Source organism: Musa acuminata, chromosome BXJ3-11, assembly GCF_036884655.1.
Source record: "Musa acuminata AAA Group cultivar baxijiao chromosome BXJ3-11, Cavendish_Baxijiao_AAA, whole genome shotgun sequence".
NCBI lineage: Eukaryota > Viridiplantae > Streptophyta > Magnoliopsida > Zingiberales > Musaceae > Musa > Musa acuminata.
Genome location: NC_088359.1, coordinates 28,060,800 through 28,071,748, shown reverse-complemented (window position 1 = coordinate 28,071,748; position 10,949 = coordinate 28,060,800). Strand labels below are relative to the sequence as shown.

At 42.1% G+C, this 10,949-nt stretch overlaps 1 protein-coding gene across 1 annotated transcript; it reads right to left on the bottom strand.

Annotated features, from left to right (window-relative positions):
- Nucleotides 1–7,580: 7,580 nt before the first annotated feature.
- Nucleotides 7,581–9,239, bottom strand: LOC135653298 (trihelix transcription factor ASIL2-like). Its single transcript, XM_065175129.1, has one exon. It carries the CDS (start codon nt 8,899–8,901, stop codon nt 7,765–7,767), a length of 1,137 nt encoding a protein of 378 aa, XP_065031201.1. The 5' UTR covers nt 8,902–9,239; the 3' UTR covers nt 7,581–7,764.
- Between the last annotated feature and the right edge of the window lie 1,710 nt (nt 9,240–10,949).

Below are 10,949 nucleotides of genomic sequence, written 5' to 3'. Positions count from 1 at the left end.
GGTTCGATCGTCATGACCTACGTCCACTCCCGATTCCTCTTCACTTGAGGCTATTAACTTCCACTACTAATCTTCTTTCAAAAGACAAAAATCAACTACTCTTATAACTCTTTCTCCTTTTGACAAGCTCATGAGAGAATCTTTAAACCCCTCTTTTATAAGGTATTCCTCACATACTTCTCTTAGAATAATCTCTAAGCTCAAGGAGGAAAGACTCAACTTTCTCACAGAGTTTTCACACTCTAAACCCTAAGTGTTTGTTCTCTTTTCTTGCTATGTCAAGCAAGAAAGATTAGGGTATTTATAGGCCCCAAATAGATTTAAATTTGGAGCTAAAACGATCTCATCTAGGGTTTTCGGGGTACTGGCAATACCACCGTCAGTACTGGGCAGTATTGGCATTATCAATTGGTTTCATCAACGAAATCTGAGATTCAACAAGAAGACCACTCGAGCGAAAGCTAAGTGATGATGACCTTAAACTCCTCACAATAAAATTTTAAAATATTATAAAATAAGAATCTAAGAATAAAAATAAACTTAAAAAGAATAAAATAACTTGCTATGAATGTAATCGACTAGGGCACTTCAAAAGTGAATATCTACAATTGAAAAGAAGGTGGCTGCACTAAAGAAGAAGAAAGCACTCAATATTGTTGAATCTCAGATTTTGATGATAAAACTAATTCATATTATTTATGATTTGATCTACATTTTGAGTAACGTAGGAAACTTGGATCAGGGAAAGACATTTAAAACATAAAAAATCACATTAGGCTGGAGTGAACATGTCAGAAGATTGGATGTCGGGCTAGAGAATCGGTCGACGTGTCGGTAGAAGGCTTCGTGCCATGAATTCGGGCATCGGGCTGAAGGATCGGACATTGCGCCAAGAAGGTCGAAAGTTGTGGGAGTCAATATGCCAATTGGATAATACGTTGAAAGAGAGGACGATGCACCAAAGGATCGAACAAGCGCCGAATGAACCAATGACATGCCAGACAAAGGATTCATGTTTTGTCTAAGATCAAAGTAGTTTAGAGGGGCTAATTGAGTTAACTTTTGGTGTAATAATGCTAACTCAATTATGGGCTAATTGGGCCTTAATTGGAACTGATTTGGGCTCGTTGGGAGGCCTATTCAGCGAACCAAAAGTTGGGTCAAGCGGTGGTACTACCAGAACAAGTGGTAGAACCTCCTGTGAGTTGAAAAACTCGAAAAACTTAATCTTCGAGGCTGTCAGGCAGTAGTACCGCCAGACTGGCAGTGGTACTGCCCAGTGTCAAGCTGCAGGTGGTGGTACCACCCAGTGTAGGCGGTGGTACTGCCCGTACCCCAAAATCTCGGGGATTTGAAATTTAACTCTAAGTTTTGAAGTCATTTGGGGTCTATAAATACCCCAGCTATTCCTGCATGGAGTAGTAAGAAAGGTAAATAAAAACTCTATATTTCTAAAGTTGAAAACCCTTGTAAAGTGTAGAGTCCCTTCTCATAAAATTTAGAGACCATTCTAAGGGAAAGTGTGAGGGAAGCTTTATAAAAATTGGTTATAAAGGTTCTCTCCTGAACCTATCAAAAGGAGAATCGAGTTGTAAGGGTAGTTGATCTTCACCCATTGAAGGAAAATCATTAGTGGATGTCGATGGCCTCGATGGAAGAGGAATCAGTGGAGTGGATGTAGGTACGATGATCGAACCACTATAAAATGATTTGCATTTCTATTTATGTAATTTACCTTTACTGCAAACTAAATCTTTACTTACCTACTACTTTCACTACATATACGAACGAGATTTTAAGTTATCTTTCTGATCCGATTTTCAACGAACGAAGAGATTTTTTGAAACCGACGATTTTATCCACTGCACTAATTCAACGCCCCCTCCCCCCTCTGATAGTGCCGACTCATTCCTAATCGTTGTTATCAGAGCCACGTTATTTTCTCATTTGGTTTAACACCTAAGAGAAATAGCTCTTTTCGGCTTTCAAGAGGGTCACTCTCTCATTCGTCCTTCCATGTTCAATGGGATGGACTACACAATGAGAGTTTTATTACTTTCTTTGGATTTAAATTTATGAAATATTATTGAAAACAAATTTTAAAGGTCTTCTCTTCCAATGAACGATTGGAATGATTTAGAGAAGAAGACTTTTTCTTTAAATACTAGAGCTATGAATGCTCTATTTTGCGCCTTAGACAAAAATGAATTCAATCGAGTTTCTACTTGCGAAACGGCTTTTGATATTTGACACATACTCGAAATCACACACGAAGGCACTAGTAGAGTAAAAGATTTAAAGATTAATCTTTTAATGCTTGATTTCGAGTTGTTTCGAATAAAGTCGAGCGAAACTATTGTTGACATGTACACCCGTTATATGGATGTCGTCAATAGTTTAAAAGCTCTTAGCAAATATTTTTTAAATATTGAACTTGTTAACAAGATATTAAGATTTCTTCCAAAGAGTTAGGATCCGAAAGTAACTACAATACAAGAGGCAAAATATCTCAATAATTTTTCACTTAAAGAACTTTTTGGTTCATTGATGACATATGAAATTATGCTTAATGCACATGATGAACATGATGAACAAAACGGACATGAGAACAACCTTCCAAAGAATATGAAGGATTTGGCACTTCGAACAATAGAAGATCACTCGAGCGAAAGCTCAAGTAATGTGACCTTGAACTCTTCACAATAAAGCTTAAAAATTTCTTGAAACAAGAATCTAAGAATTAAAATAAACTTAGAAAGAAGAAGTTGTCAAAAAAGAAGTTGTCAAAAAAGAAGAAGGCGACTTGGAACAAAACGAGTACCTCCGAAGACGAGGAGCAAACCGATGAAGACAAAATGACGAACATCACCTTGGTAACTCTCGACAATGAGATAAACAACTCAAACGAAACTCCTTTACTTTATTTTGAAATTACATGATGCTTTTTATGATTATTTTTAAATTAGTTAATAAAAAATTAAAAATTTAAAAAATATTTCATGCTTCTTTTTCTAGTTATTTTAAAATTTTTGAGCATGATAACGCCTAGCACTAAGATTCACTTAAAAATATATATATATTAATGTAATAAATAATATATTTTTGATTGAAAATGTCCTATGTCCAATAAAATCATGATTGATGTTTTAATGACATAATATAAGACGTAATGAAAATATTAAAATATTTTATATCATTGATTTTATATTATTCAGGAGGATTTGAAATAATGATAATTTTTGGGTAATTTACCATCAGCTCTTTTACCGAGGCTAAATTTTGAAGTCTTATTATATAGATGCACGCACCAGAGTCAGCCAGTCATCTAAAAATCATATTTTTCTGGTCGAAACCCAATTGATGAATCAAATACTCCGCTTCGGTAGGCGGTACGAAATCCCGCAGCGACGGCGGAAGGCCCTACGGCGTGCCTAATGGCATGTTATGTACTTGGCCGCAGCGGATGGACTTAGCCCACGGCGGAAGCTGGAGCGGCGTCCGGTAGGCGGAGCGAGTCGACGAGCATCAACGACATCGCCAAGGCGGTGGGAGTGACGAACAGAGCGGGCGGTTACGGAGCACGTCCTTCTTAGGATTGGCGGCCGGAACAAAGACAGGAGGGGAAGACGACTGTCTCCTATTCTGACTAGAGGAGGGAATTATCCGAAATGTTATGTATATTCGACTATCGACGGTCTTGATGGAATGATGTAGATGGTGTGGACGGTCATGATGCTGAGGCCGCCGGAGTTCTTGGAGCTTCGGCGGAGCAATGTAAGGTCCTACTGTTGACCAGAGGTGGAAAGTATCACAAACGTGCATGCATGTTCGACTATCGACGGCCTTGATGGAATGATGTAGATGGGACGAACGGTCATGATGTTGAGGCGGTCGGAGTTCTCGGAGCTTCTGCCGGAGCAATGCAAGGCCCACCCAAACCCCCCAACATTTCACCTGGAGATGCCACTTGGGGGTTCCAAGATTACTATTCCTAAACAAAATAAGATGAAATCGAGTTCTACATTGCACCCTATGACGGATCAATCGGATTGGGTGTTTACGGATTCGATTGGGTTCGAGTTTGAGACAACAACAGCACTTCTGACACTTCTTTTTCCAGAAGAATCTCCGTACACAAATGTAGGACCAAATAATCGTGTATCAAATTGAGAAGCACATCGATGAGCTGCTCTACCTCAGGCCATGATTCAATAATCATAGCAATCAAAGAAATGTCAATAAAGAATAGAAAAAGACTAAAGCTGGTCTTACTCATCAGGTAGGTCAACGGCAAGCAGAAATAAGTAATGGTCAGAGAGTAAAAGTTATATCTCCAGGTACTGCAATGCCAACCATGATTTAAGGAATCTTCGCCTGCAAGACTGCAAGCTATCATGGAACTGCATCACCTGAATACAACAGAAATGCAAAGGGAACAGAAGAGAGGGCAAATCATCTGGTGAATCAGAATGCCAACTAAAAGTGCAAAGTCTCCCAGATCAAAGTTGTAATACTAGAAACTGAAGATAAATCCACCATATCCTAGCATCAGGGATTCACAAGATCTACTGCAGTATCCAATGATTACTAGATCAAACTCAGTTCAACAAAAAGGAACAGATGACAAAATAGAGACTGGAATATACTTTGATTTGTTTTATTAATCTGTATTGTACTCCAACTGATGAAGCAAAAATAAGAATGCAGAAAGTTGTATTAGATAATTGAATCAGTATCTTTTGGCTGGCTAATGCCAAAGCCACCACCTCACAAAAGCACAGTTTTTCTTCCGAGTGTGCTATATTTCTGAACCACAAAAGAGTAGCAACATGACTTGATTCTTCAACAAACAGTGGCAATAAGTGTGGCAAAATGAACATTATTAAGCACCTTCATTTGTTATGAGAAAAATATCCTAGGGGCATTTTTAGAGAACAAACTGCAGTATGCTTAAAAATAATCTGGTCAAACTACAGGAGCTAGCATGAGTTTAATAATATAGTTCAGAATGCTTTTCCAGAAGAGTAGAACATAGTTTTCTCATTCAGATTATTAACCATACTGCATCTTGTTCTTCATCCAGAAAATTTTCAAGATTAATTCAGAGAATCCATAAGAAACTGTAGTTGTTACATTCCCCTAATTCCATATGTAACTTTCAAGATATAAACAAACGAAACATGAACGATACAACTTAAAGTTGATTTTGCTATAGCAAAAACATCATTTTTTAGTTCATAAAACACCTCTGTGTTGTTCCTCTTAGTACTTTTCGTGAAGATTCTAATTTATGAGGATCTCAGAAGGTTCTAGATTTGGAATATAAACCTCAAAATTCAGACTCGGTTCCACATGAATTAGCAGGGAAATAAAGAAGCAAGTTTAAAGACAAAGATTATGAGTCAGTCACAGATCGAACTTTCCCCATCAGAAAATCTCACTAATTTACCATATGCATAGCCAAAAAAAAATTCAATGGCATTTAGCAGTGCACATTTCTTTCTTTGTTGAAGTCTCAGACAACTTGGCAAGAAATGTGATTACAATAAATTTCTGAATTAAACCTCTATACCCACAGCTTCTTGCATGGATATGGTTTGAGCACTCAACCAGGTGACCCCACATTTTTTTAATACTCATTGTTTTGGGGAGGGGCCTGTGGGTATAATTACACTACTCTTTCCAAATGCAACTTTGCAGCAGCTAGGCTCAACATCTTCTAGATGGGAAGAGATGTAAGCATGTAATGATGTAATAGGAAGTGGTTCTTGCCAATTTTGACCCATTCTTCATAGCATACTCTTAGTGCAAGAACCAGCATTTTCCACTAGACATCCCATTGGATGAGGACACCCAATCAATAAAGAAAACACAACTTTTGAAGCCCACTAGATCTTAAGAGGTTCTATAATTTCTTCATATACATACATATAACTCCAAGCCTACGACCTGTCTGGACTCCATTTATCGGAATATTCATCACTAACATTCTGCAGTCGAAGAAAAGCACCTCCAAAACTTACATCTTATTAGTTGGATTTAATAGATCAGACAATAATCATCATTGCAGTTTGTACCAAGAGTTTAAACATCCATCTGAGTTGGTTTGGGCAACAGGTCAGACTGAAAGATGCTTACATATTGAGCAGTATCCTGACCTATACTGTCAAACATCACTAAAAAATAATAAAAAAATAAAATATCAATCCTTGGTGAACATGTACCAGCCAAATCATTATGGTTTATTTATTTGGTAAAAGTCCTATAATGCAGCACAACTAGGCTTGTTAGGATTGCTGCTATGATCAATATTCTACCGCAGATATATGAGAGATGATTATTAAATACTCACGGCAGACAGAGAGAATATATAACTAGCGATACAGTTTGTTTGTGTTGCCCATCATTTTTGACTCCACACCTCCTACGTAGACACGGATAAAAGAAACATAATTTCTAGTTTGGCTCTCAGTTCAAGTTAAAAATCTCTCTTGCAAACACAACCATTAGTAGCTTTTACTCCTACTCTGGTCATATTCTAGTGTAAGATCACATGAAAATCGAGCAAAAGAAAGAAACAACAGCAAAAGAATCATAGTTAAATGTCTATGCCAAGGCATTAGTTCAAAGCATCTCTTTTGCAAAGCAAAACGCTTGCATTGGAAGCTCATATTCGTAACTGTTTACTCTTCGAAGGCCACATGTATTTTAAGCTTCAGAACTTAATGCACAACATATTTCACTTGCGTCACAAAGTAAAAATGGTACAATTATCAGGAAATCAAAGTTATGAATGCATCAACAAAGAAGAATAGCCTTATAAACATAAAAGCAAAATCCTATGATACAATCATACAGATGTGAATAACAGAGCAGCTAAGCTATCAGTTGAAGGTGCTAACGAAATAGAAGATGCAGGAGACAACAAAATCATTCCTTGCTCTTTCATTGAAAATTGTATGAGTTAAAACTAAAGGCTGAGATTTATTCTAAGAGAAAAGTGCTTGATGAAAGAATACAAACTACAATGATGCATTTAACTTGCATAAACCTGTGAAACACTTGCAAGAAAAGAGATATGAATCACACAGCATCAAGATCATAAATACATTGTTGTACCTGCAAAATAGCCCAGGATGCGATCTGAATGTGGAATTCACAATCACTTAAGAAATATAGAAGGAATAAGCGACAACTACACAATGTCTTAACTTCAATCAGTGAGATCAGATGTCATCCTTTAACTCAAGATAAATTTCTGTACAATGTCCTAATTCCAATTAGTGAGATCAGATATTATCCTTTAATTTAAGTGCTGAGCAGGGAGTCTCAAGCCTAATAAGGGTCATGACAAAACCAAATGATAATAAATTGACAATGAAACTACGACAGGCTCTTCACGATGATGCAAGTAATGCAAAAGTGAGAGGATGCTATGAATAATGTGGACAGAAACTTAGGAACCTTCATGTAAAAGTTCCTGGACCCGAAAGGGATCAACCCTTCGAAGCACCAGTTCATATCCAAATGAATCCAACTCCTAATTTACCTTTATTATCTCGACAATAACAAGGAAGAAGTAGAAAATATTGGACATTCAAGCCAGAAAAATTCACATATTGTTCCATTACCGAAAAACTAGAAAAGCAATAAAGAGCAAATCACTACTTAATAAGCTAATACCATTCGACTTCCTGCATCTTCTACATCAAACATTCTAATCTAAACAGAAACAAGTCAGAAGCAAAGAAGGGGAAGACCTTATCAGTCCTCTGGCGAGACCTTAGTCCGCTTCTTCCCAGAGAAGCCCTTCAAGAAGGCATCTACAATCCGGCGCTGTGAGTCGAGGATAAGTTCGGTGCGCTTCAGTTCCATCTCCATCCTCACCTTCTCCATCTCCCTAGCCATCTCCATCTTCTTCTGCTCCATCCTCAAAAAGCCATCTCCCAGCATCCTCAACGCCGACACCATCTCCCTGACCGCACTCGACTCCATCTCCAACCTCCTCTTCCTCCTCTTCTTCTCCATCTTGCGCCGCATCTCCTCCATCGCGGGCCGTGAGCCGGTGTAACCCCTGAAGAAGCGGGTGGTAGGGTTAGGGTTCATACTAGGGCTCGGCGCGGGCCTGTCGTCGGCCCTTGAAACCTTGGACCGAACCGCCTTGGGGATTGTAAATCTGAGCTCGCCGATCGCTCCGCGGCCATTAGCCATTAGGCGGTGCATGCTGCGAGTATTGCTCCCACCGCCCGTGCCGCGGCGCCCGTCGTAGTCGTCGTCGTCTTCTTCTTCTTCCTCTTCCTCGTCGTCGTCTGAAGGGGGGCGGGGCGGGGCGGGCGAAGGGGAGGCGGAGGGGCGACGGGGGCCGCTGACTGCTCCACCACCATGCTCCATGGCGTCCATCTTGCGGAAGTAAACCCAAGAGGAAGCAGGGGCGAGGGAGGAGTCAAGCTGGAGCGACTTGTGGCGTTCGCTGCGGTAACGCTTGCGGAGCTTCTCGACCTTGTGACGGCACTGGACGGAGGACTTGGGCGGCGAGGGGCCAGAGGGGCAGCGGCGGGCGACATCGTCGGCGACCTCCTGCCAGTGGGAGGCGCGGAGATTGCCGCGGCGGAGGGCGTACCACTTATCGCGGTAGGCGTCGATGAGGGCAAGGGTTTCCTCGTGGGTCCATATGGGGGCTGCGAGGCGACGGGAGCCGGAGGCGGCGGCGACCGCGGAGTGCGGCGGTGGCGGGAGGGAAGCCGGGAGGGGGATCGGGGAGGGCGATCTGTCCGGTGAGGGCGATGGCGACGGGGAAACGGAAGGCGATCCGGTGGCCGCGGCGGCGGCGGAGGCGGCGGCCGCGAGGGCGGCGGGGGAGGGAGGGTCCTTCTTGGGGGAGGAGCTGGAGGTGGCGGCCATCACGGAGGAGTGGGTGGCGGAGGAGGTGGAGGTGGTTAGGGAAAAGGGGGAGAGAGGAGGAAGTGGTGGTGGTAAGGGAAGAGGGAGGAGGGCATAATAATGAATGGTGCTTTTTTTTGTTTGGTAGTGAGTCGGGGCACCGCCCTGGGGTGGGCGGCTTAGGGTGCGGCGCGCATGCTAACCGTGTGAGAGACGGTCGTGGGCGCACCGCTCCCGATGTGAAGGGGCGCGGCGCGGAGGTGTGGGTGGGGGGAGTGGGCCGCCTCCACCGCGGCGCGGGCGGTGTTCTGACCGCGGTTGGGGTGGAAGGCAGAGTTGGGCTACCCTGCCCCTGCCCTCGGCCTCGGGTGGAGCTGTTTGGGCTAAATGGTGAGGGCGGACGACAACCATTTGCACTTTTGCTTTTAGACCCCTCCCAGTCACATCCTCCTATGTTTTCATTATTACATCTACTCCGTGGTTGTCCCATCCATAGAGGCATGCACGCAAAACACGTAGATGGAGAATTTTTAAGTTGTAGGGGCTTTAGAGAAAAACCCAATTAAAGTAATAGCGGCCTGCATTATTCAAAACCCAAAAAGGTAGGTGGTGGTACGATTACCAAGCGTCAACGCTGGCCCACGTTAGGAGCAGAGATCGTCCCGCGGGCGAGGGACGATCATATTTGATCCTTCGGATCTCCACCGTTAAATTATTCCTTGATCATTTGCGATCCGTGACCACAGGAGGAACAGGTTTTATCTTACAGCCGGCCGAGAAGTAGTGGAACCGAGGATACCTCCATTTGTCATAATGGTGGGACCCAGAAAGTAAAGGGATGAACATGGGCGCGTGAAGCCCCAAAACGTGTGACTGTGGGCCCAATTAGGAAATCCGACCAGTCATCTTGATGGTGAGACAAATGGGCACGTCATAGAGGAATAGAAGAGTAACATTTTATTGTCCGCCGCACTGCAGTAACTTTCATGTTGAAATACTCATACGAAAGAAATGAAGTAATAAAACAGGCATCAGTTGTAGAAGATACAAATCCGGAAGCCAAATCTCTCCCGCCATAGGATCATCAGATACAACATCTCCAGGAGGCAAACGTTAAGCGTTTACTGCAAGAAGAAGCCACCAATAGCAGCTCGAAGTAAAGCGTTTACTCGAATACAAACGAAGCTGCAATTGCTGTAAGCTCACATACAGAGTTGCAGCAAGCGTTCAAGTCTTGAACAAGTGGTTCAAACAGGAACTCCAACAAATTCGTGCTTGAAAGCAGGAAATCAATCTCTGTGTCCCTCTTCTTAGAGCCTGTTGTGAAAAGCTGCGATTCCCGTAGCCAGAGGAACCATAGCTGGTATGGGATTGTGCTGCAAAGACGATAGATAATAGAGAAGCCGGGGTGGCCAACTGCGAGTAACTCGATCTCAAGTATGTACCAAGTTCCCCTTAACTGCTGGATGCAGGTTCATTAGGCACCCACCACAGATTCCTGCATACAATAGATGAGGACAATGAAGCTCTTAATGAGAAAAGCAGTTCCAGTAAATTAGCCCTCTTGCTGAGTGCACAACTAGAAAAAGATTGGGGATTCGCTTACCTCGATGAGCTGTTGAGCAACATGAACGTGTGAAGAGTTGCACTTGATTTCGATAATGATCTCATCACACAGTCCTCTAGCCCTCCCGAATGGTACTTGCTGCTCCACTAATGTGATATGCTATATTACCACCAACAATATTCTCCACCATATGAAGTATAGAATCTGTATTTCATGTGCAATCTGAATCACAAAGCAGTTCAAGCAGTGAATCAGCACAAGACAGAAATATAACTCCAGCATATAGCTAATATAAAATGGACAATAACCTAGTAAGCCACCTTCTTTAAAGGCTTTTTTTTTTGTTTCCCATTTTTGCTTCTGACCATAAGTTATAACCCCAGAAGCTTCCAGGACAAAATCTTACTTAAGACCACATACTATCATCTGACTGCTCCAGTAAGATCTCCCTACCCGACCTGGAATTTGGGACGTTTTGGCTTGTTGTTGTTATTATTGTTAT

Excerpts from the sequence above, each read along its gene's own strand:
- LOC135653298 (XM_065175129.1), bottom strand. The coding sequence starts at position 8,901 with ATGGCCGCCACCTCCAGCTCCTCCCCCAAGAAGGACCCTCCCTCCCCC.